Source organism: Urocitellus parryii, chromosome 5 (genome assembly GCF_045843805.1).
Source record: "Urocitellus parryii isolate mUroPar1 chromosome 5, mUroPar1.hap1, whole genome shotgun sequence".
Lineage (NCBI taxonomy): Eukaryota > Metazoa > Chordata > Mammalia > Rodentia > Sciuridae > Urocitellus > Urocitellus parryii.
In genome coordinates this window covers 160724966-160752566 of record NC_135535.1, presented here as the reverse complement: position 1 = coordinate 160752566, position 27601 = coordinate 160724966, and the positions used below count along the sequence as shown (strand labels likewise).

At 35.7% G+C, this 27601-nt stretch overlaps 2 protein-coding genes across 9 annotated transcripts in view; both read left to right on the top strand.

The window, feature by feature from the left end:
• Positions 1 to 15100, top strand: part of Ppp3cb (protein phosphatase 3 catalytic subunit beta) — a 53434-nt gene extending 38334 nt beyond the window's left edge. For 2 of the 8 annotated variants that reach the window (XM_026390178.2, XM_077798423.1), the window contains exons 11-16: positions 3278 to 3304; positions 5351 to 5435; positions 6953 to 7050; positions 8908 to 8964; positions 12027 to 12056; positions 13484 to 15100. In XM_026390178.2, the coding sequence (XP_026245963.1) occupies positions 3278 to 3304; positions 5351 to 5435; positions 6953 to 7050; positions 8908 to 8964; positions 12027 to 12056; positions 13484 to 13662 (476 nt within the window). In that variant the 3' untranslated portion in view covers positions 13663 to 15100. The remainder of the gene's footprint in view (positions 1 to 3277; positions 3305 to 5350; positions 5436 to 6952; positions 7051 to 8907; positions 8965 to 12026; positions 12057 to 13483) is intronic. The other 6 variants (XM_026390179.2, XM_026390181.2, XM_026390180.2 and 3 more) reach the window with 6 other exon arrangements.
• Positions 15101 to 17998: 2898 nt separating this feature from the next.
• Positions 17999 to 26085, top strand: Mss51 (MSS51 mitochondrial translational activator). The gene is given in 8 exon segments (XM_026390228.2): positions 17999 to 18119; positions 22557 to 22798; positions 23078 to 23233; positions 23837 to 23961; positions 24194 to 24760; positions 25082 to 25175; positions 25512 to 25690; positions 25693 to 26085. Coding segments are annotated over 7 exon segments (1377 nt in total). The 5' UTR covers positions 17999 to 18119; positions 22557 to 22580; the 3' UTR covers positions 25731 to 26085.
• Positions 26086 to 27601: the final 1516 nt, after the last annotated feature.

The window sequence follows — 27601 nt, the reverse complement described above, 5'->3', positions numbered from 1 at the left end:
ACTTCAAAATATAGGCATTGAGATAATGAATAATTGAGAGTCATTGAAATAATTCTTGGCACATTGCCTACTGAATTTGTTAGGTAAAGTTTTTTAGTAATTTGTCAAATGCTGTGAAATACCAAGTGAGTATTTCAGTTGGTATTAAATAACTCTATACCTGTATCTTCCAAACTAAAGATATCTATAAAATAACTTTATTTACTATAATTACTCTATCAAATATATAATTATTTCATTTAAGATAATATGTAGTTTTGTTTAGAAAAATGATTATCATCAAGTTAAATTAATACTTTAGTATTTTGTATTTCTATTATTATTATAACTGGCATTTCTCAGCATATTTTCTAGCTATATAAAGTAATACATTATATATTTGTGGACTTACATTTAACAATTTAGGTCAATAGAATTATTTTATACAGCAATTTTTAATTATTTTCCATAACTTTTAAAATATATCATTTACATAAAGCTGATATTATTACTTTCTTATTTTTAACCTTTCCTTTCCTTTTTTTTAAAAAAAAATTAGATGTAGATGTACATAATACCTTTATTTATTTTTCATAGCTTTATTTTATTCATTTATTTTTTATGTGGTGCTGAGGATTGAATCCAGGGCCTCATATGTATTAGGCAAGTGCTCTACCACTGAGCTACAACCCAGCCCTCCTTTCCTTTTATCTTTAAAAATTCTTAGCAATGTCAATAGTATGTTGAATAGAAATAGTAGTAGGTAATGCTTTATTCTTTTTTCTATAATAAAAAGCAAAGGCTAGGCTGGGGATATAGCTCAGTTGGTAGAGTACCACGAAAAAAAAAAAAAGCAATACTGGGTGTAGTAGCACACCTTCCCAGCTACTTGGGAAACTGAGGCAGGAGAATTGCAAGTTTCAGACTAGCCTTGGCAACTTAGATCCTATCTCAAAACAAAAAATAGAAAGGGTTGGGGAAAGTGGTAAAGTGTCCCTGGCTTCAATCCCCTATACTCCCCTCCCTGAAAAAGCAAAAAGTTTTTTTGTTACTTGATTTTAGGTACCTATGATTTATATGAAAATAGACACTAAATCATTTTTTTGAAATTCAACCAAGAAATAAATATATCATATTCTTTAAAAAAAAAAAAGGTAAATGGGTTGGGGTGGGTCAGTGGTAGAGCGCTTACCTAGCATGTATGAGGCATTGGGTTTGATCCCCAGCACCGCATAAAAATAAACAAATAAAATAAAGATATTATGTCCATCTACAACTAAAAAAATATTTTTAAAAATCACATAAATGAACATACAAAATGTATTACCCTCTAGTTAGAAGATTTTGTGCATATTAATGTTTTTCTATCAGTGTGATATATTATGCTAATTTTTCACTTTTTACATCATTAGATTCCAAGGAAATTGAATTTGATTATTAGAGAAACATTATGACTTAATGAAAAAGATAATGATTTAGGTATCTTGTCACTACTATTTACTAGCAGCATAATCTTGGAAAAGTCACTTAATTTTTTGGGGTCTTCTCATCCATAAATGAGAATAGAGAAGATGAAAATTATTTCCCACTCTTAAGTAATTTAAAATCTTTTCAGCACCATTTATGACAATGTTTCTATGGGAAAATACATTGAGTTCCAGCTTTGAATACTAGAAATAGATGTTCCTTCACAGCCAACATGACAGTTGCATTTATTCCTCATTTTTTCACCTTTGCCCTATAAAGTATTAGGAGCAGGAACTCTTAAGAAAAATATACATGTAGGTGTTTGCATGGAGGAATGGAAGTGATTTGGGAGATGAAGAACATGGAAGGAAAATGGGAGAGGATATTAGGGTAGATACTAAGGTTTTGAAAGGGATAAAGAACAGAGCTACCAGAACTAGGTATATTTCTCCTCACTCATATTTCCTTATTTCATCCCCCTTATCCCATTCCTCTTTTCTCCTTTTCTTTTACCATCATGGCAGGGCTTCTCTTCACCTTCCTCTTTTCCTTTGTAGCAATGGAACCATCCTTGGATGGTCTGGGAAGAAATCTGACTTAAGAAAGAAAATTTGATGGAATGGGGTTTGCGGTGGAGGCAGAATGAGGATTTAGCTTTTCTTTGGGGAAAAGGAGGTAGCAGAATTAGTGATTACATAGTGGCAGGAAGGAAAGAGCATTTTTTGTATGTTCAAGTCTGAGATTAGGTAAAGGAATAAGAATCTTTATTCTTAAAAGATGTATCTTTGGTACTCTGAATTGTTTAATGTATGTGTGGGGTTGTTTTTAAGACAAATTTATACGAACATTGCATCTAGAAATGCATATAGCTTCCCTTTTATAGGTATTATTTAGTCATAAAATTTTTTAAGACTGATAATTAGAATGCCTACTATTTATTTCAGATATTTAACTTTTTGTCTTCAGTTTGGTAAAGAAAATACATAATCTATATGTGTTATAGTGTTACTAAACTTTGCATTTCCTGTAATGCAATCATGTGTCTTAGCATTAGAATGAAAGATACCTTAAATTCAAATGAAACAACCAGTACTGCCTACTCTTAGAGCTATTACTTGCTTTGAAACAGTCTGTTGCTATTTTTGCAAAAAGATGCCCCCCAAACTCCCAGACTGGATTGAGAACATTAAGTGCATGTTGCTTCTGATTATATGCAAAAGTTCTGCAATTTAGATTCAAGAAAACATGTATTCTTATATAGTGTAGGAGGCTGAGCTTTTGCTTTATTTATTGAGAATAGGTAAGGTTTTTCACTGAGGTAGTTTATAAAGTTACCTGTATATACTACAGATTTTGCAGATGATGTTGTCATTGAAGAACCATACAAGTTTGTATCTGATTTGTGTCATTACCTTTCACTTAACATACTTCCATGGATGACACATTTCTTTAGGGGTATGAGTATAAATGTGCGATTGTTGTTAGCACAGTCTTTTATCAGTCTTATGTGTTTTCACGTGTTTTTTTCTGTCCTTAATTATGTCTACTTTCATCAAATATTATAACCATTCTGTCCATAATTTCTTCTGAACACATATCTTTTAAGAAATCTCTACTTTAGAGCTTTACTCAGTGGCATCCCTCTTTTATTCTTCAGATTCTACAATACTACATTTTTCATATTTTCAAATATGAGGGCCTTCATTATTCTCTCTTTCTTTCTACATTCATTCTTCAGTACCACTGCCAAGTTAAATCTCTATCTTTTTATTTGTCTCAACCACCTTTTCTCCATCATTCACTTCCTTTTTTCTGGACTCTCCATCTGAAGAACGGCTCATATATGGCAATAAAAAAGGTACAGACCAGACAGAGTAATGTTGTTTTGAAATATGACTTCATAGGTTATCCTCATGTCCATGTAAGTTAGCACATTCATTCAGGAATGTTTATGCAGAGTCCTTTTGGACCTTGTGCAAATTTAGTTTAAGTTTTATCAGAATTAGTATTGATGTTTTTAGAAGTCATATTCCAAGATATCTGTCTTTCTGTGCATGGAAATATTTTTCCCTCTTTTCATTCCTCTTGTTTTAAAATTTCATTCTTTTGCTTATTTGTAATGTTTTATACTTTTCCCTGCATGATTAGGGGTGTTTGATTGTCTGTCTTATTCCCCAAAGTAATTTTACTGTGGACATTTACTTTAATATGTAATATGATGCATGATGTGTTTGTAGACTGATTTAAAATCCTGATTTTTACAGTGTTTTATATTCTTGTGAAATTTTTTTTTCATTTGGAATCAGTATAGTTTATATATAATTTGGTTTTGTAGACATACAAATTAAACCTAAAGATACTAATGTACCTTGTTATAGCCATCCTTCCCAGTCCCCTACTGATCACCCCCAGTCTAGCTATTTGAAAACTTATGTCAATTTTAAATCATAATGTTTATATTAATTCATTAGAAGAAAATTAGACATACCTTGTATCCTTGGACAAGTCACTTAATAAACTTAATGTCTTTGTTTATAAAATGAGACAGTGTCCCTAATGTCTCTTCAGATTCTAATATTCTATGATTCTTACATTTTTAGTAATTTGTTTTTGGTGTTTGAAAAAATATGTATCTAGTGCTGTGGTATGCACACAGTTTTGCACTTATAAAAAGCTGTAGCTTCAGTGCTCATAGTATTATCCTTTCAAACATCATGAACACAGTCGTGGAGCCTTTTTCTCTAAAATATATCTGTTGTTTTCATCTTTGAAATTGGATTTCTTTTTCTGTTTCCTGTGATCAGTTCCAATGGTCATCTTAGTTTTTAATTACATGTATTTGTACGTTGCTTGAATTTTAAATGAAATATTTTAGCTTAGAAGACTTAATAATTGTTCAGATCTCTGTATATCTAAGGCCCCTTTTGCTGTAGCATCTTTAGCCTTTCCTTAACATTCTCCTCAACCATGGTGCTTCCATATGTGTGTTTCCATCATGTTGAAGCACAACTTTAAGGAACCACACTCTTGGGTCCACAGTGATTCTGATTGCTATATATGAGATAACAGGACAGATTGGTTTTCTTTCTGGAGGCCAAGGGAAGGAAGATATAATCTTTGAGTCTTCATTCAGTCAAAGATCCAGTTGTTTTGGTATATTCTGTTATCAGTGATAGTACAACTAACCCTTTAGATATGAGGTAGTAGTGGTCCTTAAGCCAGTTTTTCAGAAAGTCTTTTCTCATTATTCATACTCACCTACAGTTTTAAGAGCTCATATATACTTGCATGACCTTAAAGGACAACTAGTCAATGAGGTTGAGATATGCATTGTTGTTAAAATGCTGGTATGGTCTTTAATTTGAGATTGCCTGCATTGTAGTCCCTTTATATCATTATTTTTAGATCAAGTTGGAGCAAGGAAGCTTATTCTTTCCTAGTATGATGGTTTATTTTCAGCCTGCATGTTAAAAGCTTTTATGATAGTTAGGGTTAGACTGTAGAAGACTGATATCTTGTCTGTTAGGCTGCATGCCTGTAGGCTCTCATGAAAGTTAAAGACAATATAAGATTATTAGTAGTTTTCTCCTCTAGTTTGAGCTGCTGCAAGTTGGGCCTAATTTTTTCCCCCATTGCTGTTTTACTGATTAGTGAGTAGTATGAGATAATTAAAGTTTGTGGGTTACTTTTCATCTGTTCTGTGTCAGACTTCAGCATTTGACCCATGTTTACCAAAGCTAATACTGAGGGAGCAGGAAACTTTTTGGCATGAGTCTCTTCCATGTGAGCTGGTGGCAGGGGACTTGGTATTATTGGTTCAGATGAATGTGGAACAGGCTAACAGAATAATGCAAGTGTGGATGCCCTAAACTTGAGTCTCTCTTTCTATTTATTCCATTGAAAGTAGGTTCAGCTGCAGCCCGGAAAGAAATCATAAGAAACAAAATTCGAGCTATTGGAAAGATGGCAAGAGTCTTCTCTGTTCTCAGGTAATGATATATTTTCCTGATTATTTATTTTGTAGAAATTGATTTCATTGTTCTTTATTTATGAGCATCATCGTGGTTGACATCTAAAAGCAACATGGTAAAGAAGTTAGGTTGTACATTTATGTGCTGAAGAAGGGAACACAAGTTCTTTTAGTTCTTTTTTTTGCAGGGGGTGGTACTGGGGATTGAACTCAGGGACACTCAACCACTGAGCCACATCCCCAATCCTATTTTGTATTTTGTTTAGAGACAGGGTTTCATGAGTTGCTTAATGCCTCGCTGTTGCTGAGGCTAGCTTTGATCTTCCTGTCTCAGCCTCCCAAGCCACTGGGATTACAGGCGTGCATCACCGCTTCCGGCTCAAGTTCTTTTAAATCTAGGAGTATTTTGTTTGTTTGCTTTTGGATTTTTGTTGTTGTTGTTGTTGTTTGTATTTTGTTTTATGGTGCTAGAGATTGAACCCAGGATATTTGCATGCTAAACATGCATTTTGTCACTGAGCCACACCCTGGCCCCCATACTAGGATTTTTGACTTTTATGATTTGATTCTTCATTGCCAATTTGGGTATCTCTTGTTCTGTGATGAAAGCACTAAATTTACACCTTGAAAATTAGATCACAGCCAGGTGCAGTGGTACACCTTTGTAATCCCAGCAGCTTGGGAGGCTGAGGCAGGAGAGTCATGAGTTCAAATTCAGCCTCAGCCACTTAGCAAGGCGCCAAGCAGCTCAATGGGACCCTGTCTCTAAATAAAATACAAAAATGGGCTAGGGATGTGGCTCAGTGGTTAAGTACACCTAAGTTCAATCCTCAGTACTCCCTCCCCTGCCAAAAAAAAAAAAAAAAAGAAAATTAGATCAGAATAAGAAGGAGGGGAAATACTCTTTCTTTAGAGTATTTCTAATGATTTTACTTATTCATATAGAATGTCTCTTTTGCTGGGGCCTCATATTAAGTTTTCTGGAGTTAATTTAAGAAGACCAAGTTTAATCATGCAAATGTATAAGCCAATCCTTAAAATTTTGTTTGCAAACTGAGTGTGGTGGTGCATTTCTGTAATCCAGCCACTTAAGAGGCTAAGGAAGGAAGATCCCAAGTTGAGGCCAGCCTGGGCAATTTAGCATGACCCTGTCTCAAAATGAAAGGACAGGGAATATCGCTCAGTGCTTGCCTAGTATGTGGGAGGCTTCAAATCACTGCATCACAAATTAATTAATTAATTTGCAAAATTAATTATATTAGACACTTGAACTTTAGAGCATATGAAATATTTTCTGAATTGTATGATGTCCACTGATAATCTTACCACATATTTAATAAAGCTTTTGAGGAAAAACTCTTAGTTGTAAGGTATACTCTTATATCTGACATTTAGAATATGGAAAAATATGTCTTAGAATTGAGGGAAATATGGTAATAACAATGAGTATTGTAAAGTATATATGGCCTGTATCCCTTCTTTTAAACCAAGTACTTATTAGAAATCTTTAATGTTTATTTTATTTCTCTGCTGTAGGGAGGAGAGTGAAAGCGTGCTGACACTCAAGGGCCTGACTCCCACAGGGATGTTGCCTAGTGGAGTGTTGGCTGGAGGACGGCAGACCCTGCAAAGTGGTAATGATGTTATGCAACTTGCTGTGCCTCAGATGGACTGGGGCACACCTCACTCTTTTGCTAACAATTCACATAATGCATGCAGGGAATTCCTTCTGCTTTTTAGTTCCTGTCTCAGCACCTGACACAGGCAGGTTACTATATGATAGGTAGTGTCTAATTAATACCTGACTATGGCAGAATATTGATAGACTGGATAGTTCTTTCAGTTAAAAATAATGGTCAGTCCTCAGCTTTTCATGAAAAGATATGGGAGCAGTTTATAAGATTTGAAATATATATTTATTTATTCATTTGTCTAATTCACCCTTTTCTTTTAAAAGCCCCACATTAGAATGTGAATCAGGGGCATCCATATCACTAAAATGGAAATGTAATTCCAAGTTTCTTATTTTTTTTAATTCATGTAATTGTATTAGATAATGCTATATTTTCAAATTCTTTATTTTAGAATTAACAATCTGCTTAGACCCTAGAACAGTATTTATGTTCTTCACTTGCCAAAAGATTTTATGCAAGGTTTTGTACCATGGTAAAATGATGCCAAAGTTTGTTTTCTGTGGTGTTTGTCAAATGTTCTATGTATAATTGACTGTCTGTAACATGCTGTTTCCTTCCTCTGCAGATGTAGCTGCTTTCCTAAATCTGTCTGTCTTTCTATAGGTTAGCTATATGTTTGTAAAAGTATGTTCAGTTAAATTACTCTATCAGACATTTTGTCTGTCTTTTGATGTAGAAGCAGCTTTGTAGCACCTTGTTTTGAGGTTTGCTGCATTTGTTGCTGCACTTTGTGCATTCTGAACATGAATGTAACATTAGATATTAAGTGATTGTTATAAGGGGTTGAATTTAAATCCTGTAAGTCAAAATTGAAAGGGTGTTATTAAGTGTGCCTTTATTTTGCATGAAAATAAAAAGAATTATGCGTAAAGCATTTCTGTAATCTGGCTCTTTGAATATTTTATATATTTTTTAAATGAACTTTTTGGCATAAGTATTTGTGTAATTACTGGGTTAACTTTTTAAAGCCCATTACAGATTAAATAGAAGAAAGTGATGTGGGTGTTGTAGTCTATACACAGTAACTCGGATTGTAAATTTCTTTCCCTGGTGGTTGGAAACAATAATTGTGAAGTGAAAAGGCCTGAATTTATATTTTATTGTAGCCACTTCTGACAGCCCTCCAAGGGTCAGTGTTCTATTGAAAACAGGCAGCAACAGACTTGATGTTTTACTTGGTATGAATAACAGTTTCTTTTTGGTGTTGTAATTAGGGAATTTTTTTTTAAGTTAAAAAAATGGAAATTAAAAATTTTTTATTAACTTCTAATTAGATTGACCTTTCACAGTTTCATTCAGTCCCATAATAAACCCTTTTTAATAAACGTGGTTTTTTTTTCCTTTAGACAAATAATTTTTACTTGTAGTCTATACATGTTCTATTTTATATGTTACTGTATTGTCTGCTTCCACTACTGGCATATTTGAGAAGTACAACTGTTTTGAAATTATAGTTTCAAATTTTCATTTGGAATGAAATTTCTTACTTCCCCCTCATGATGTTGGGCATTAAATCCAGCATGCTAAGCACATACTCCACAACTGAGCTGTACCTCTTGCCCTGTTTCTTTCTCTTTTTTTTAATTAATTAAAAAACTATACTTTCTCTTGACATTACTTGCCCTCCTTTAAAATATTATGAACATTATAAAACTAAGCTAAAAAGAATTTCATGAATGTACATAAAACAAATTAAGAAGACTTTAAACATTCAATAAACCTAGCAAAAATGTTAATTAGAAAAGGAAGACTCTTAGTAGCTTAAGAAATGTTATACTTTTCTTCCTCTTTGTTTAGGAAAAAAACCTGAAAGGGTATCATGCTTAATAAATCTACACTGTAAACATCTCTCAAGTATGTATATATATATAACTGCTTTTACATTGTGTCCATAGCAAACTTGCTTTCAGATTTCACAGTCAGTATCTGGTAATTATATGGTTTGTTGATAACTCAGTTCTTCTATTTAGTTTTAATTGTATGTAGCCTGAAGCTCATTCCTCCAACTTGGAAACCACCCTCAACTGCAGGGAAGGTTTGAAAGACAGCAGCTTTACTGAAGGGACTGTCTATTCCCAGCATAGAGTGAGTTACTGGAAGGAGCTGAGTTTCAGGGGTCTAATTTGGGAAAGCAGATAGCTCCCTAGTTATGCTAGTGATGGCTTTTGGTAGTATGGTTTGAGCATTTCCCTAGCATAAGATAAACCCATTTTTTTAAGCAGATAATAAAACTCATACAGTAGCTGTGAGATTTTTCCAAAAATTATCTAACATTTTTAATTTCAGTAGATATGTTCCCTGATGTTAATGTGTACAACTGAGAGTTATTGAAAAAAGAAAACTTAATTCTGAGACCTCAGTTCTATTGTCAGGAAATAAAAATTGTCTTTTCAATAACTTTAAAGTTAATTTACATGTTATTTCTTGAGTGTTTTTACAAACAACACATTTCTATTGGCTGGATTTTATGTTCATATTTTACATACATTTTTCTAATGGAAGTTTTATTTGAAGCTAGCCCCATAATGCTGCCTTCACCAGGACCTGTTTGGGAAAATATACCATCATCTTTATTTTATAATGTCAAATTCCTCATAGCCTTATCCTATGATGTATTCAGGAATACAGTTTAAGATAGCACTATATTTACTAGGGCTATGTCAAGGTGCCCTAAGTAAGTGAAAACATAGAGGGGAGAAATAAGAATATTCCTTTCAGTAGAATTTTGCCCTTATCACATCTCTTTCTTTCCAACTTAATATTGTGGCTTCAAATGCTCATCTTTAATTCTAAGCGTTCAAACTTGACATAAAGTGTAGTTTTGATATCCATGGAATTGATTTTAGAAGTACATTATGACATTTCATAATTTGAAAAAAATTATGAACAGACTTTTGAATAACTTTTTATAATTAGGTAGACATCAGTTCTCATACTGAGATCATTTTTATTCTTAATTTATTACCATATATATAAGTTTTACAGTTTTTCACATAAAGTGACTTTATGTTTTTATTTTTTGCAATACTGAGGACTGAACTCAGGGGTGCACCACAACTGAGCTATATCTCCAATCCTTTTTTTATTTTTTAACTTGAGACAGTTTCTTATCAAGTTTCAGAGGCTAGCCTTGAACTTCTGACTCTCCTGCCTCAGCCTCCTGAGTCACTGGGGTATACACCAGCACGGTGCCCACTTTTGTTACCACTGATTCTTTAAAAACATTCTGATAGTCATTTTATTTTCTCCCCAGTTTTTAAATTATAAAGTTAATTGTTCACATTTGAAGAGTAGAAGTTTTAGAATTATAAGAGTAATTTCCAGTGGTACAAGGCTAGTTTTATTTTTCAACAGGGATTTGAATAGTGGTCATAAACTAAGAGTGACTGATTTACACTATAATTTAACAGTCAAGGAAAATTAAATCTTCCTTTATTCAGTATTCATCATACTTCTTTTGGATCCCCAATTTACTTATCATCTGGTTAAGATCACCAATATTTTCTAACTTAGTCTATGTTAATTTCCTTAGTTCATCTCTGTCCTCTCCATATTAAAAACTTCTTTGGATAAAATATATCATTTCTAAATCACATCTACTCCTAAAATGACATTTCAAGAATAAATATTCTAATTGGCCTTATTTTCAAGAAGCAAAGTAGAAAGGATGGGACATTATTGTTACAAATATTCTAAACAATGAACAATATTGTAAGGCAGTATTATTCTCTGCAATCTTAGATCCTGGTCCCACCTCTTTGTAAGCTCATTTTACAGTTTAAAACCAGCAATGAATGAGCTAATAGAGAACTTTTGACTACAAAATGTACAACTAAATATGTTGAAGTTTTTAAAATGAGTTATACTGATTAATACTAAGAATATATTTTTCATTTATAATATGACCTATGTCCCTATAATGAAATAATTAGAATTTATTGCCTGAAAAACCTCTGTTCCATCCCTTGATGCCTCTATAATTGGCAGGCAGATGGATTTGAAAAGATGTTCATTAGTCTTTCTTTCTTCAATTAAGAATGTAGTTCTTAAGACAAATTCAAGTTCATGATAAACTGAATATAAATGGGTTTTTAAGGTTATAGATATTTAACTAATTGGATCATCAGTATTAGAATAATAACTGGGCATGGTGGCATGAAAGCTCAGGTAGGAAGATTGCTTGAGTCTCAGGATTTGAGGCTAGCCTTGGCAAGACAGACTGACTCAAAAAAAATTTGATAGAAAGGGAAGTTCTCAGGAGATAAGTAGGATAATTTTTATGTCTCTGTATAGAATAAAGCTACAGAATGATTTTATTTATGCTAATTCATCAAGGTTATGGCCCTTAAATTTCATTGTAACCACACCAGCTTTTTCTGCTTATGCTTTATTTAGAAATAATAGGAACACCATTGCTGACCCCTTCTAGTTTGTATCTTAGGGAACCAACTGGTGTTGAGTATTGTTTCCATTAGGAATGAAAGAAAAGACTTTCTTGTTTGCTTTCTGCTACAATTCTGTCATCATAATTTTACCCTACAGAATTTTCCTGTGATTGTATTGAATTTGATATAACAAACATAATGGAAAATTCTAATGCTATCAAAATACTAAATTTGCCATGGGTAATTAAAACTAAAGTGCATCTGCATGAGTGCTGAGGTGTCTGTGTTTACAATAGGTCTACATGTTCTGTGCTCTGAGTGATGTCAGTGCTGTGTGTAAACTGTGCTGTGTCAGGAATTGGGGGATTGGATGGGGCTCTCTAAAATGGGTACTATTTATGTTAAATTGTAAATGATGATGTAGTATGGGGTACTGTGATATTTTAAGTGATCATTGCCTTTTCTGCTGTACAATATGACCCTTCTCATCTCTCTCATTCATTTTGCATGCCTCTGCTCACTTCTGTACAGCCACAGTTGAGGCTATTGAGGCTGAAAAAGGTACGATCAGAGTCCTTACGCTGGGCAGAGATCTGTGGTGTGTGGGTGGGCATCAGAGAATGTCCTGTGGGTGTGTCTTACTCCTAGCTTACACAGCCCAAGATGAATCATACTCACTGACTCATCAAGTGTAATAGTCACATTCTTCTTCTTTTAAAAAAAACAAAAACAAGAACACAAGGGCTGATATCCATAGTCACAATTTGTTTTTTTTTCCCTTTAATAGTATAATGTGCATCCAGAATTTAATCTTCCTGATTTCTTTAGATTACAGCATGTTATGCTATGTATTACAGCATTTAAAATTGCCTATTTTAATGGAAATTACTAAACTGACCCTGCAAGTAGAGATTTGCTTCATATTTTGTATGATTCTGTACTACTCAGATTTTTTTCCCTAAGTGAAACCCCATCTGGATAAAGAAATGAGTTTATAGGAACTATTACTGTGTAATCTGATTTTTTTTAGCTATAGTTTACTGATGAAATTATATTCATGTATATCATATATTGGCTTATTATTATACATTACTAAATGTTTTCTTGCCCCAGCTATTTGTTTGGTTCATGGGCATAGACTGAGTCATAGGGATTGGTCACACGTATAGAGCAGCCAAATTATAATTGACTTATCAAATTTGCATTTGTAGTAATATGAAAATTTTTTCTGTGAACATTTTTAATAATGGAGGGTGCACCATTCCATATAAATTGAGTAAGAAACCAGAAAAATTGGTGAAGAATTGTTATTTATTTTGGATTTCCAAAGAATTTGTAGTAATTAGTTAGTGAATTAAGGAAGACATATGCTAAAATATGAAAATCTAAGTACTTTTTGCTATCAGCCAAACACAGATCTAACTTCTGGAGGCATTTCTCACCTTTTTTATTTCATATCAGTGGTAATAGAGTGATGACCTCCAAACTAGTGCTGATCTACTAAATTTTAACTTAACTTTACCTCTTTTTCCTCCCAAACTCTTGGTACAGATTTGTGTGTTGAGGATTAACCTTGTTTAGCTTCCTCACTTGCCCCTGCTCTTGTTGGTATTTAACTGTGATAGTCACTTGTGATCTTATAGTCTGAGATAGGTTTAGTAAAAGTCAGACTGATACCCTGAGACCATTGCCTGGAAACTAATTTTTGTGGACAGGGAAGATCATTTTTGTGTTGTTTTTTTTTTTTTTCTTTCTTCAAGGCTATGCTAACACTTGTCATCTGTAAAACTATCATGTTTATATTTAGGTTTAAACAAACATTCATATTTTAAGGGGAAGACTGGAATGGGGATAGGATTCAGTTAAAGTAAGATTTAAGTACTGCTACTTACAGCTAATTTCTTTCTTCTTAAAAATCATTAACAATGTTTTTGAAATCTCAGAATTGTTTTACAATTACTGACTTATCAAATTTGCATTTTGTTAAGCAATACGAGGATTCTCTCCACCACATAGAATCTGCAGTTTTGAAGAGGCAAAGGGTTTGGATAGGATCAATGAGAGAATGCCACCCCGGAAAGATGCTGTACAGCAAGATGGTTTTAATTCTCTGAACACCGCACATGCCACTGAGAACCACGGGACTGGCAACCATAGTGCCCAGTGACCAGCGGCTTCCCAGGGACTCTCACATCTCGGGCCCCAAATGGACAGATCACCCGAGGAGCTGGAAGGGTGGCCAAGTGGACTATAAAACTCACAGTCCCTCTGAAGAAACCATTGTGCTTTTTGAGACCCCAGCCCCCTTCCTGGATGGAGTCTTGAGGGCCCTGGGACGTGTTGTGCTTGCTGTCTGATAAGATTGGGTCATCGCTGCCAAGGTGGAGAGCAGTGAACATGGGGCTTGGGGCAATTTCCAGTGGAGGGCATCTACACCTCCATTTATGCTTGTGGTTCACACATTTAAGTTTACAATGAGATTTTTTTTTCCCCTCCGTAGAATTAGATTTTTTTCAACCATGACTTCAAATGCAATCCTAAGAGTTAATGTAGCCTTTTTTTTTTTCTTCCAATGAAATGTCTTTAAAGAATGAATTAGCATGGTCTTAAAATATATTTCTGAGGTTACTAGCTGTATTTTGAATTGTAGGCAAATTGCTAAGAAACCCAGTTGGCGTTTATACAAAAATGCTGACCTCAGGTGTGTTGTTCTTAAATGTGGCTAATTCTGTAACATAGTCAATATTTTTCAATTATGAATGCATAAACTATTTCTAGAAAGACTTACTTGAACTAAAATCTAAAACTAATTTAGAATCTTTTTTGCCCAGATCTTTTGAGCTTTACACCCCAGAGATTTAAGAAGAAAACCTAAATTTCAAAATTATGAAGAATTACAGAATTACTCATTTAAGGTACTTTAAAAGAAGTTTGTACATTGTCAAAAGTATATTTTAATTCAAACCATGTCTGTAAAACTTGACGTATTTTGTGTATGCATGTTTTCCTTTTGCAAATATTTAATATATAGACCTATGATGTACAGGTACAACATGTAGTATAGGTTATTTAGATGTTATGAGAAATTTTAGTTTATTGTGAGTATTCCAGTTGCTTAAATAGCCACCAGGGTGATTTGCTGCTGGCTTTCTATCATTTTTATGTTTTAATGCAAAGGAAATTTTAAAATGTTCTGGAAATGTTTTTTGATTAAGCAATGCAGCCTAGAAGCAGTGGTTCTGTTCAGTCCTTCAGATGTTAGTGGAAGCATAAGTCAAGACTGCATGTTGAATTTTTTCCTTTGATAGTTACAGAACTGCTTGGTTAAACTAAATGGAACCATGTGCTAATTTTACACAATTATTGACATGTATTGATTGCCACTGTAGTTTGGTATTTCCCTTTACTTTGTGGCCTGCTTCCCTCATGCCCTGGAATACAACTCAGAGCTCCAAGCAGCGGAACCATCTATTGTTTTGTTTGCCAGAAAGTGCACCCTGTATGGTCTCTTGTCTAAGTTGGAAATATTATGCATGTGCAGGACTATCCGAGTATTTTATAAACAGTAGCACACAATAAATTCCATGCATGGGCCGCTGTTCCTATCTCCGTGTTGGGTTTTATTTGGAAGATGCAGTCTGATTTGACCTTTTTCTGCAAATCAAAAAAAATTCTGTTAATGAAGCCGGTGTATCCTTCAGAGGAGATTATATCCCAGATATTTTATGGTGATTTGGTGAATTAAATTCTTATCTTCATAAATTTCACCTCGTTTTCCTTAAAGTTTTAGTATACTTGTTTTTCGTGAACATCAGTGATTGAGCACTACAGGACTTCCGGTGCCTTCTATAGGCCTCATAAATATAATATATAAAATCACTATTTTGATTCATTAATTTTTAATTGAAAGAAAATGTTCTTGTGTAGAATTCTGTTATAGTGATATTGAGAAATTATTGGATGTTTTAGCAATAAGTAAAAGAAATGTTAATGATATTGGATTTTCTTGTCATCATACTCCTCCTTTTCCATAATCAAGTACAGGATTTTGCAAATTGAGGGAAGTAAATATATTGCTTATATTTTATACTTAATCATAATTTAATTATAGTTCTGAATAGTCATTACAGTGATATACGTTATAGAGCATTCACATAAAGATTAATTTCCCTAAGATAACAAACAGAACTTCTCAAATGATTTGTTATTTTTATTTGCTGTAACATTAGCTTACAAACCAATTTATTATGGACAGCATACCTTACAGAGCTTTCTTAATATTACCATTTTATGAAAGTTATGCATCCCTGAAGTTGGAATTTAATTAGTGTACCAGGTACCAGAAACTTCCTTAGTCCTTAGGTTTATCACTAAAGTTAAATATAGTGTTTGTGGGAAACATGGGTAAACATAAACATCATTAACAAATTGGAGAAATTATGGATTGATAGTAAAAAATAGGGAGAGGAAAGTAGAAGAAAGGACCAATTCACAGTATATATGAAGAGTGGGAGAACATTAACCAGCCTCACAGACCACTTCCTACTACTGAATGGGAACCTCTTTGTAATCTTTCTTCATAATAGGTTTCACAGAAAACTATTTGTGAAGTATTTATTAATATATTTTTTAACTCATGATAAAAGAAAATTATAAAATTTTACATCTTCCTAAATTATAACTTTGGTCAGATGCATGGCACACACCTATAATCCCAGTGACTTGGGAGACTGAGGCAAGAGTTCAAAGACAGCCTCAACAACTTAGTGAGACTCCTGTCTCAAAAAAAAAAAGGTATGGAGGTGGGTTTAGTGGTAAAGCCCTCCTAGTTTCAATCCCCAGTACCCCCCCAAAAAATTATTTTGAATGTCTACCAGTGCAAGTAGTAGTGATGATAAAATATAAATATTCAACATCAAAAATTTCACATGTTATTCTCCTTCATAGTCAAAGATGATACTTTGAGCTGGGCTTGGTGGCCCACGCCTGTAATCCTAGCAGCTAGGAGGCCGAAACAGGAGTATCACGAGTTGAAAGCCAGTCTCAGCAAAAGCGAGACACTGAGCAATTCAGTGAGACCCTGTCTCTAAATAAGTTTTACAAAGTAGGCCTGGGGATGTGTTTCAGTGGTTGAGTGCCCCTGAGTTTAAACCCTGGTACCCCCCCACCCCAAAAAAAAAAAAATGACACTTTGAATTAGCAAAGTCTCTGACTTCTCTTTTCTTCTACATTTCAGCCATTAATAATATAACTCAAACCCCTTTAAGTTTCACAGTTAAATTTTGAAGCCAGTTAAGTTTGAAGTTGGCTTGAAACCTTTGTTGAACATGAATCACCCCTAATTTATTGAGGATTTTTGCCTACTATAACTGATTCTCCTTTGTTCACAGATATGCTACATAATGTTTCATTAACTCCTTAACACTTTTCTTCCACCTTCCCTGCTTATCATTTGTGCGTTCTACAGTTTGGGATTCCTTTAGAATCCATTTTCTGCATCAAAACTATGTGGATTGATTGGCAACATTCTAAGACCTTGTTGCAAGAGGTCCTGTTCCCCAGTTTGATGATGTTCATGGAGGCAGGTAAGTCAGAAGGTCAGATTTTGGAGTCATATAGGATGACTACCCCCAAAGTTTCCTGTTCTGCAGCTCAGTAACTAAATACAAAGGAGCTAGGAATGTGGAATTGAAATCCTGTATCAGCATCCATTACAAGAAGAAATGAGAAGATAATTGGTTACATTGATTCTTTTCTGTTTTCTGTTTCTAGGAATAATAGGCATTTTCATTCATTAACTAAAGTGTTATTCTTAATTATATTAATATTGCAAAAAGACTTATTCCTTTTTTGATGGAATAAGTGTGCATTGGAATGGAATGTCCTTGATGACACTCTCACTTAGAGAATAGCTTACTCTCCTTTTAAGAAAAGTGAATTATTAATTCTGGATATTTCCCCTACAGTTGGTTGTCTTTTGTGCCATTGAATGACCATTTCTTTTTTCTTTTCTTGGGTAATTATACTTGTATTTAAACCTGGATTGGACATAGATGAGTTCTATTTAAGCAGTGCTTGTTATGCCAGAAAAGGACATTGGACTTGGGGGAACTCATGCTGGGTCTAGATTGATATCCACAAACTCCAGAGATTCCTGTACCCTCCGTCATAGTGCCTGCCCTTTCTAACCAACTATTGACTTCTAAACTAATCCCAAGGATTTGTTTTCTTTTTTATTCCTCTGGTGCTAAAAACTGAGCAAAAATATTACCTTGAAGGAAGTCCAAAAAGCAGTAGGTTTCATCTTCCCTCAGTCTGCCCGGCTTTTGGTGAGTTTGGGAGTGTTGACAGTTTTGAGCCTTCTTGGCAAAGTCAGGGTCAGAAAGAGAATCCCTTGGGCAGGGGTCCAGATTCTTACTTGCCTCGTTAGGGAGAATTCAGTTTTGGTTGGCTGGCTGACTGGCAGGACACACTTAATCACTGAGACCCAGTATTTCAGCAGTTTGTAGAGGAAAGTGATATGAAGGAACAGCTGCAAGTAAGCCACAACCTGGATCTGAGAAGATCAAGCACTCACTTCACTTGGAGGAAAGAGAGAAGGAAGGAAACCTAGGGCTTAGCAGGGTAAGTTACTTTCCCATCAACCTGTCTTCTTCCTTAGTTTATAATTAAGTAAAGTATTTATCACCCCAGGAAGTGTTAATCACTGATTAAGCAGCTGAATCATAAGGGCAATGTTCTTAATTTCTTTCTTTTTTTTTCCTTTTGTCTTTCCCTACTCCTTTGAGGATCCCCAGTGACCAGCTTTACTCCTCCTCACCTCACCAGAGATATTTTGTGTTTGCTAATAAATCAGAGAAATTTAGATGGGTCCTAGTGGTCTGCATTTAGATGATGGTGATTTAGGTGAAAATTGGGGCTTTTATTGGTAAGGGAGAAAAATGGGAGTCCTCTTGTCTAGGAATAGGTTAATATTTTATCTTGTAATTTGGAGATGAAGGGTATGACTTTTTCTAGGCAGTCAATTTCGTATCTCCTTCATAGAACTTGGTGTTGGTGTTTTCTCTTTAAAATACTGGGAATAAGTTGGAGCCTAAGTCACTAGGGATTACTAGGAAAAAAATCTAAGGTGATTCCCTTTCTAGGTAGGATAGATTGAACTCTGGAAAGTTCTGAGAGCTTACCACAATTCTTTGCAGTTTCGCTCTCGTCACACTTCTGTTTTTTTTTTCCCCCTTTGCTTCTGTTTCTACTCCTGGTTTTTTTTTTCCCCCCTTTGCTTCTGTTTCTACTCCTTGAACTTGGAGGAATCTGGGGCTCTTGGCAGGAAAGTTAGAGCCAGGGAAGGTATATTTGGACCTGGGATACACCAGCTCAGACATAACCCTAATGAAACTTATAGAGATGCAAATGCAAAGACTTGCTTCTTATTCCTGCCATATTACCTTCCTGTCAGAATGTTATCACGTTTGTCCCATAGATCATCAATATACACTAGGCATAGCAAGCCTGTGACATTAAGGATTTCATCATTGCCAATTCTTTTCACCAAGCTGTATGCTCCTTTTAACTTCTAGCTGGTTCTATTAACCCCGTTTTACCAAAAGTTAATCTTCAAAGAGTTAGTCTTCCATTGGAGAAAGACATCCTTGGAAATGGAGCTGAAGCAATACCTTTTGAACCTTAATTGGCTTGCAGCAAAAAGGCTTATAGTTTAGCATGGGGAAGATGGAGATAAATCCTGGAATTCAAGACCTTTAAATTGTCTCAAAGATACTTTCCTTCTATAACAGTAAGGGGGGGAAAGTGTAATTTTTAAACTTTTTAAAAAAATTTTTTTAGTGATGGTGCAAATTGAGCTCAGGGGTACTGTACCACTGAGCCACATCCCCAGCACTTTTTATTTTGAGGCTGTGTCTGGCTAAGTTCCTGAGGCTTTTGATCCTTCTGCATCAGCCTCCCAAGTAGCTGGGATTATAGGTGTGTACCACCACACCTGACCACTCTTTCAACTTTTAAGGTGTTCTATTGACTTGAAGTATGGTAAATAGAGTAGATAAATGTTTTTATTTTATTTTATTTTTTTTAGAGTGGCAGTTATTCTGGAAATACACTGAGAATGTGGGGTGATTAAAAGTGGAGGGTAGATGGGCAGAGGATAGCTTAGTGGTAGAAGGCTTGCCTAGCTCGTGTGAGACCCTGGGTTCAATCTCTATTACCATAGGCACAAAAAAATAATAAAAATTTTAAAATGGAGGACAGGTCAGTTATTGGGAACAGGGTTTTAAGGTATGACAGGCAATTCTATCTTCCCTTTAGGCAAAGGGCATGACCCTTAAACCTTAATATAATCAACTATCATTAGATGCAGTATTTTCTTCATTGGCAGTAATGTACAGAATATGGTATGCACATGAGCTTAGCTATCTCTGTTCTCAATCCATTCACCATGGATTGAAGGGAGACATTGAAAGGGTTGATGGAAACATAAGGGTGAGAGGAAAGAAAGTATCAAAGGAAGTATAAATTTATTCTTTAGACCAGGAGTTTGTAAGAACTGTATAAAAACACAAGTATGAACTGAATAATTATGAGAAATTTTATTTGTTTTTACCATCTACATCTACCTCAGTTAAATTATGATTCTTGGGTTTTTATCCTAACACATCTGTTTAGAAGGATCAAATGTCAGGCCATTTTGTAACAAAATATGATCCATGATTTGAACTTTGTTACCTTGTTCATAGTGAAACCAACTGCTGCCAGTGTTTTTATCCTGTATCATTTCCCCGTCCCTGTAGGCAGTTAATCTGGATATTAATAACTTTTTAGCCTCTCTGGTGTCTATAGATTCCCTCCTTTCTTTCTTCCTCCCTCCTGCCCTCCCTTACTTTTTAGTTTTAAAGTGAAATTCATATAACATAAAAATAATTTTAAGTTAGCAACTGCATGCCATTTAGTACTTTTCAGTGTTGTGCAACTACTACCTCTGTGTAGTTCCAAAATATTTTCATTGCTCCAAAAGAAAGCCCCATAAGCATTAAGCAGTTACTTCTCACTTCCTTGGCAACCCTCAATCTTCTTTCTGCCTCTATTCTTGGTATTTCATATAAATGGCATTATATAACATGTAACTGTGTCTGGCTTCTTTCACTTAGCATGTTTTTGAGGTTCATCTACATTGTAGCATGTGTCAATATTTCTTTTTTATGACTGAATGATATTTACTCATATCTCTCTTTTGTCTGTTTCTCTCTCTGTATGTGTGTGATCTCAGTATGTTTACCCATTTTATCTATTGGTAGATTTGTTACTTGTTTCTATCTTCTAGCTATTATGAATGGTGCTGCTATGAACTATAAGTCGTATAAGCCTTTGGGCACTCATTTTTAATTATTTGGTGTATATACCTAAAAACGAAATTTTTGAGTCATAATAATAACTATATGTCTACTTTTAGAGGAACTGTCATACCCTTTTCCACAGTGCCCTAGCTAGCTAGGTGCACACATGCCTGTAATACCAGCTACTCTGGAGGATGAGGCAAGAGGACTGAAAGTTCAAGGCCAGCCAGGGGAATTTAGCAAGATCCTATCTCAAAATAAAATTCAAAAGGAGATATGGATGTAGCTTATTGGTAAGAGTACTTGCCTAACACATCACAAGGCCCTGGGTTCAATCCCCAGTACCACCAAAACAATTAAGAACAAAACAGAAAATAGCAAATGTTGATGAGGATATAGAGTAACTGGAACCCTTGTGCACTGTTGGTAGAAATGTGAAATTTTCCATGGTGAGGGCATTCATGGGAAAGGTTATAGCAGTTCCTCTAAAAATAAACATATATTTACTATTATGACTCGCTAATTTCATCAACATTTGCTTCATGAAGTCTTTCTATAGCTCACCCACTAGAGAGACTCTCTCTGTCTCATTGCCCATTAGTGCTTTAGTTGCACTTTGCTTAGAGGATTTATATAGTACTTTATATTATAGTCTATATTTAATCCCCCTGCAAGACATTTTGATGATATATTTCTTCATACTTGTTTCCATGTAGTATTGAAAGTGATTTTATCTGTCCATCAATAAATATATATTGAATGAGTGGATGTTTTAATTTTTACCAATGTGGTCCTTTGTGTCTACTCAACCCTTGTGGAAAGCTTGGGAGAAAACAAGGCAGGAGAATTGGACTTTAGAGTCTCAGCTCAGTAGTAAGTGGGAATGGCCTTATTTTTACTTCAAAATTTACCTCTTTAGGAAATTTTCTTCATAATTTGCCTGACTTGCTTAGAATATGTAACTCTTTGCATTATGTTGCTTGTTTTGTATTGCATTTAATTTCTATTTCTATTGGTTTATTGCTTATCAATGTGATGATATTTCATCTTTCCACTTCTCTTTTAAGTTGATTTTAAAAATACAATATGCTGCTGGATGTTGTGTCACACATCTGTAATCCCACAGACTATATGCGAGTCTGAGATAAGAAGATCACAAGTTCAAGGCCAGCCTCAGCAACTTAACAAGGCCCTAAGCAACTTAGCAAGACCCTGACTCAAAATTAAAAAGAAAAAGGCCTGGAGGTGTGGTTCAGTGGTTAAGAGCCCCTTGGGTTCAATCTCTAGTATGAAAAAAAAAGTATATTAATATATGAATATATTCTCTTTATAGAAAAGTTAAATATAACAGATAAGACTAAAGTCTCATTGATCAATACTTTTCATATTCCACTGCCTTCTTCCCCTATTCAGACTTAATTATAATGTCATCAGTTTTCTAAAAGCCCTGACATAACTTTTTCTGTGCACTTACATATATATGTGAAAATACATATGTATATTTATATATGGAATTTCATATATAGCACATGTATAAATTTATATTCATATACATTTAGTTTATTTTTCACAACTGTCTGTGATGATCAACAATCCATAATTACTAAATAAATCTTACTAATAACCTGACTAGAACAGGAAGTAAAAGGTCAAACATTTGAAAACATATCATGTGTCCAGCTTGCAAAATTCCATTCCATATCTGTTTTGCTTATAGTTCCCAGGTATCATTGGACAGGTCATGGCTCCACGCTTGCGGCGACGGAGGCACAAGAAATCCCCAACAGTGGCTCCCGTGGTTGTGATCCCTCCCACAGTTGTGACTCCTCTGCCTCTGACTCTCTTAAAACCTGGCCCTAGCATTGACGCACATGGCTTCTTCTCCTTGGACAGTAATGTTCCTGGTCTGTCCCAGCTGATCCTTCAAAAGCTGAACATGAAAAGTTATGAAGAATACAAGTGAGTGACAAAATGTGGAAGAGGGATATATTGTCTTTAGGAGAAGTGATTTCAAAAGGTAGAGTATAATTTGGTCAGTATGGGATATTTGTAATGAGGGATTTTCTCATCCTGACTTTCACCAATTTTATTACTACAGAAAAAATATAATTTGTTTAAATAAGAAATGATAGGACTAGGAGACATAGGAGTATGTACAGAAGGCACGATGGGGGACATAAGAGATTTTGGAGACACTCTTTTCCCTATTGCCGTTCTTCTTCCATGCTGTCTCTACAGGTTGGTGATAGATGGGGGTATCCCTGTATCAGGCTTTGGATTTCAATGTCCTCAAGAAATGTTCCAGAGGATGGAGGACACATTCCGATTCTGTGCTCACTGTAGAGCACTCCCTAGTGACCTTTCAGACTCCAAAGTTCTTCGGCACTGTAAGAGGTGACTTGTGGGGTACTAACTGGGGAGACATTCAGAAATGATCCTATACTAAATCCTCATTATAAAAGGAAAGGTCTAAGAGTGTTCAGATTCACTTAAGGCTCATTCATCATTTTATGTGAACCACAATACAGAGAGATTAGAACATGGTCATAATCCTGCTTATTATTTTTGATGTTGTGGGAAGATGAGATAAGAGACAAATACCTTCTTCTCTACTCCCTCTTCTTGAGTACTCAAGGAGTAAGAGCACATCTGTTCTGGGGTGCTTAGGGTTGTGCCATACACATGATTAGAGAGCAGCTGCACATTGTTGGTTTGTTTTTGTGCTTTTGTTTTTCCTTAAAAGTGATGTAAAAAGTAAGTTGGTTCCAGATAAAGACAGAGGTATCACCCTGGTCTGAGAGAACAATTGCATTCCCTGTTCCTTCTGCCTCCTCTTTATTCCCCACATTTGGAGCACAGCTGTTATTCTTTTCTTCATCCTCCTTACCCATTCATTAATCTTTCAACCTAGGTGCAAGAATATCAGTTTCCATCCCTGGACATATCCAATTAACTTTATGGTACAGGAACATTTATTTCTGTGGCTTATTCCTTTAGGTGCAGAAATGTCTATTACTGTGGCCCAGAGTGCCAGAGGTCAGATTGGCCAGTACACAGGAAGGTTTGTCAAGAGCTTCGTCTTGTGGCTGTGGATCGTCTCATGGAATGGCTTCTGGTCACAGGTGGAGTGGTAGTATTGGGGAAGTCTGCCAAAATTATCTTAGTTGTTTACATTCAGAGAAAAATATGGAAAGCATGTTGTTATGAGGAGGAAATGAGGAACTGGGGCAAGGGATGGGACACCTGTGGTCACAGGTTTGCAAAATGAACATGGAATGATTATTGGTTATAGTGAGGAAAGAATTTTGAAGCCAGGGAAGGATTGGGTTACTTCTTATTCCTTCTTCTCTACAGGTGATTTTGTCCTACCCTCAGGACCTTGGCCATGGCCGGCTGAAGTTGTACAGGACTGGAATACCTGGTTTTCTATGAGGGGGTTGCAGATAGATGCTACACTGAATGCTATACTAGGCAGTCATGCTATGACCTCCTTATGGGCCAGTGTAGGAAGGCCGAGGCCAGACCCAGATGACTTGAAGGGCTCTTTGAGGCGACTCCTGACAGATGTTCTGTCACGGCCTTTGACTCTGGGCCTAGGGTTTAGGGTCCTAGGGATAGATGTTTGGAAGACTGGAGGAAGTGCAGTGCATGTGATTGGTGCATCCCACGTGGAGACATTTCTCACTCGTTCTGGGGACTATGATGAGCTTGGCTATATGTTTTCTGGACACCTTGGCCTCCATGTGATCATGGTGGGTGTAGATGTGTCTGCTGACTTTTTACACAGCACTTCAGCTTCACCTCTGGAACCTGGCACAATTCAGCTTAGTGGCCACAGGAGCCTCTATCATGACTTCTGGGAAGAGCAGATAGAGACTGGGAAGATAGCCTATCCAGATATGGTGGTGGCATTCCATCCAGGTAAGCACCATTAGTTCAGAGAAATACTGAGTGACTCCCCTGAGATTTTCCACCCTGATTCTTGTATCTTCTATCTTTAGAACCCTATTCATTTGGTCTTATTAAACACACTATGATGATGACCTTAATTAATTTGCTATATGTGCTAACTACATCTGGGTTCAGAATGTTTCATTGAAGAACCTAGTGGGGATGAATGATGATTAATATTGGGGTGAGCAATGTGAGGATTGGGGTAAATGCAGTCGAAGAAGTATCTTGCTCATAAGGTCTACTTCAGTTTTTCTCCTCAGTATTCCCTTTTCTACTTTTGTTCCATAGGTTTCCATGCATCCCTGAACTTGATGGAAGCTTGGCTGCCTACCCTGCTGCTACTTCGTGACTATAAGATCCCTACATTGATTACTGTTTACAGGTTTTGACTTATTTATGATATTTTCCTGACACACTCCTGCCTCTCTGTACTTATTAACTTATTTTGATCCCACTTGCTCATCTCTCTTCTTATGAAGATGCATGTCTTCTCATGAAGATATTCTTCCTTCTGCCTTGTGGCTTATTCATCCCCTTGGAACAAAGTCCTGTGCTAATCAGTGATTTAGTGGGATGTTTGGGAGGAAAAGATAGTCATGGTCTAGTCTAGTCTTAGATAATTCTTGGGATTGATGAGTAGAGAAATATTATATTCTTAAGCAGTTTCTATTCTCTCTCATAATCAGTAAGAGTAATTTTTCTTATCTCTTTCCCACAGCCATCAGGAATTGACAGCCTCTTTGCAGATTTTGGTGAACCTTGATATACACATCATTGCATATGGTGCTAACCCTTTCACATCCCTCAAACCTGAACAGGTCTATTCCAACCCCAACAAGCAGCCAGTATACTGCAGTGCCTACTACATCATGTTTCTTGGAAGCTCCTGCCCGCTAGATAGAGACAATTAGAAGAGAAAGTGGATGGTGTGGCTTAAATAGCTGAGCCAAATCTTAACTGGACATCCGGAAAGTAGGGAAGTTGTAATGAAATTACCTTGATGATGCCAAATTATTGCCAACTTTAAAACATACTGTATTCTAAGCCCTATTCACTGCCTAGGTACAGATTGTAGACTGAATAAGAGCTCTACTACTTATCTAACAGTTTGGGCTAGAAAATGGAGATGTCAATGACTTGAAAGTCATGTAAGAATGGGAAAGTTGGGCTTGGGATGTGGCTCAAGCGGTAGCGTGCTCACCTGGCATGCGTGCGGCCCGGGTTCGATCCTCAGCACCACATACAAAGATGTTGTGTCTGCCGAAAACTAAAAAATAAATATTAAAAAATTCTCTTTCTCTCTCTCTTTAAAAAATAAAAAAAATATATAAAAAAAAGAATGGGAAAGTCAGGGAAGTTATTGGGAACATGAGGAAAGCTTAAGGATTGGTATACTGTTCTATTTCTTATTTTTGTTTGTTTGTTTGTTTTCATCTAGGGAAATGTTTCATTTTCCTATTGTCTTTTCAGGAACTCTGACACTAGAGTGGCCCTCCTATTGTAGTCTAGATATCTTGGGCGTATCAATCTTTACCTAAATATATTGGAGTTGTTATCTCTTTTTATACCACAGTTAACTCATTTGGGGGCTTTTTTTTTTTTTTTTAAGTGACATGGAGTCTCTCTATGTTGTCCAGGCTGACTCTGAACTCCGAGGCTTAACTGATCCTCTTACCTCAGCCTCCCATGTATCTGGGTCTATGGGTACTTACCACCATACCTGGCTACCTTGGGGCTTCGCAAATCACTTGTTTTCTTTTTTTTTTTTTTTTTTGCGATGGGGCATAGGCCAGGGGTTGAACTAAAGGGCAGTCAACCACTGAGTCATATCCCCAGCCCTATTTTGTATTTTCTTTAGAGACAGGGTCTCACTGCTTTGCTTAGCACCTTGCCATTGCTGAGGCGGCTGGCTTTGAACTCACAATCCTCCTGCTTCATCCTCCCTCGCCACTGGGACTGCAGGCATGTGCTACGGTGCCTGGGTGTTTTCTGATTTCCTGTTTACCGGCAGGTATTACTCATCTGCACACAACACTTCAGTATTAGAAGTTTCTCTCTTGCCGAAGAGTGATTAGCATCAATCTGTTTGGTCCTACCACTTTACCATACACTTGTCTGTTGTTTTCCTTCTTTTTTACCATGCTCTCAGGATTAGGAAATTCCCTAGGTATTCATTTCTAAAATCTTGCCTTGACCTTCACACACACACACACACACACACACACACACACACATATATATATATATATATATATATATATACTCTTACTGCCCACTCAGTAATTTTAGAATTCATTTATTCATTCAAAACATTTAGTACCTACTTTGTGAATGTTGCAGTATTATTGTTTGGGGAAAATAGTAAGGTGAATGAAACATTGTCCTTATTCTTTTTTTTTAATATTTTAGTTTTCGGTGGATACAACATCTTTATTTTTATGTGGTGCTGAGGATTGAACCCAGCGCCCTGCACATGCCAGGCGAGCGCGTTACCGCTTGAGCCACATCCCCAGCCCATGTCCTTGTTCTTGACCTAGGAAGAAGAATAATATGTATACAGAGATACCTTTATTGCAAAGTGTAACATGGAATAAGAAACATGAGAGAATACACTGAGCAAATAGACTGAAAAGAGAGATCACTTTGCTAAATGGTACTCAAGATATTGTTAATTAAAAGTTATAAAATTTATGGCAGGGTGTGTTAGTAAGCTTTTTCACTTCTGTGACTAAAAGACCCCCACAGGAACAATTGTAGAGGAGAAATAGTTTATTTGGGGGCTCTCAGTTTCAAAGGTCTCAGTTCACA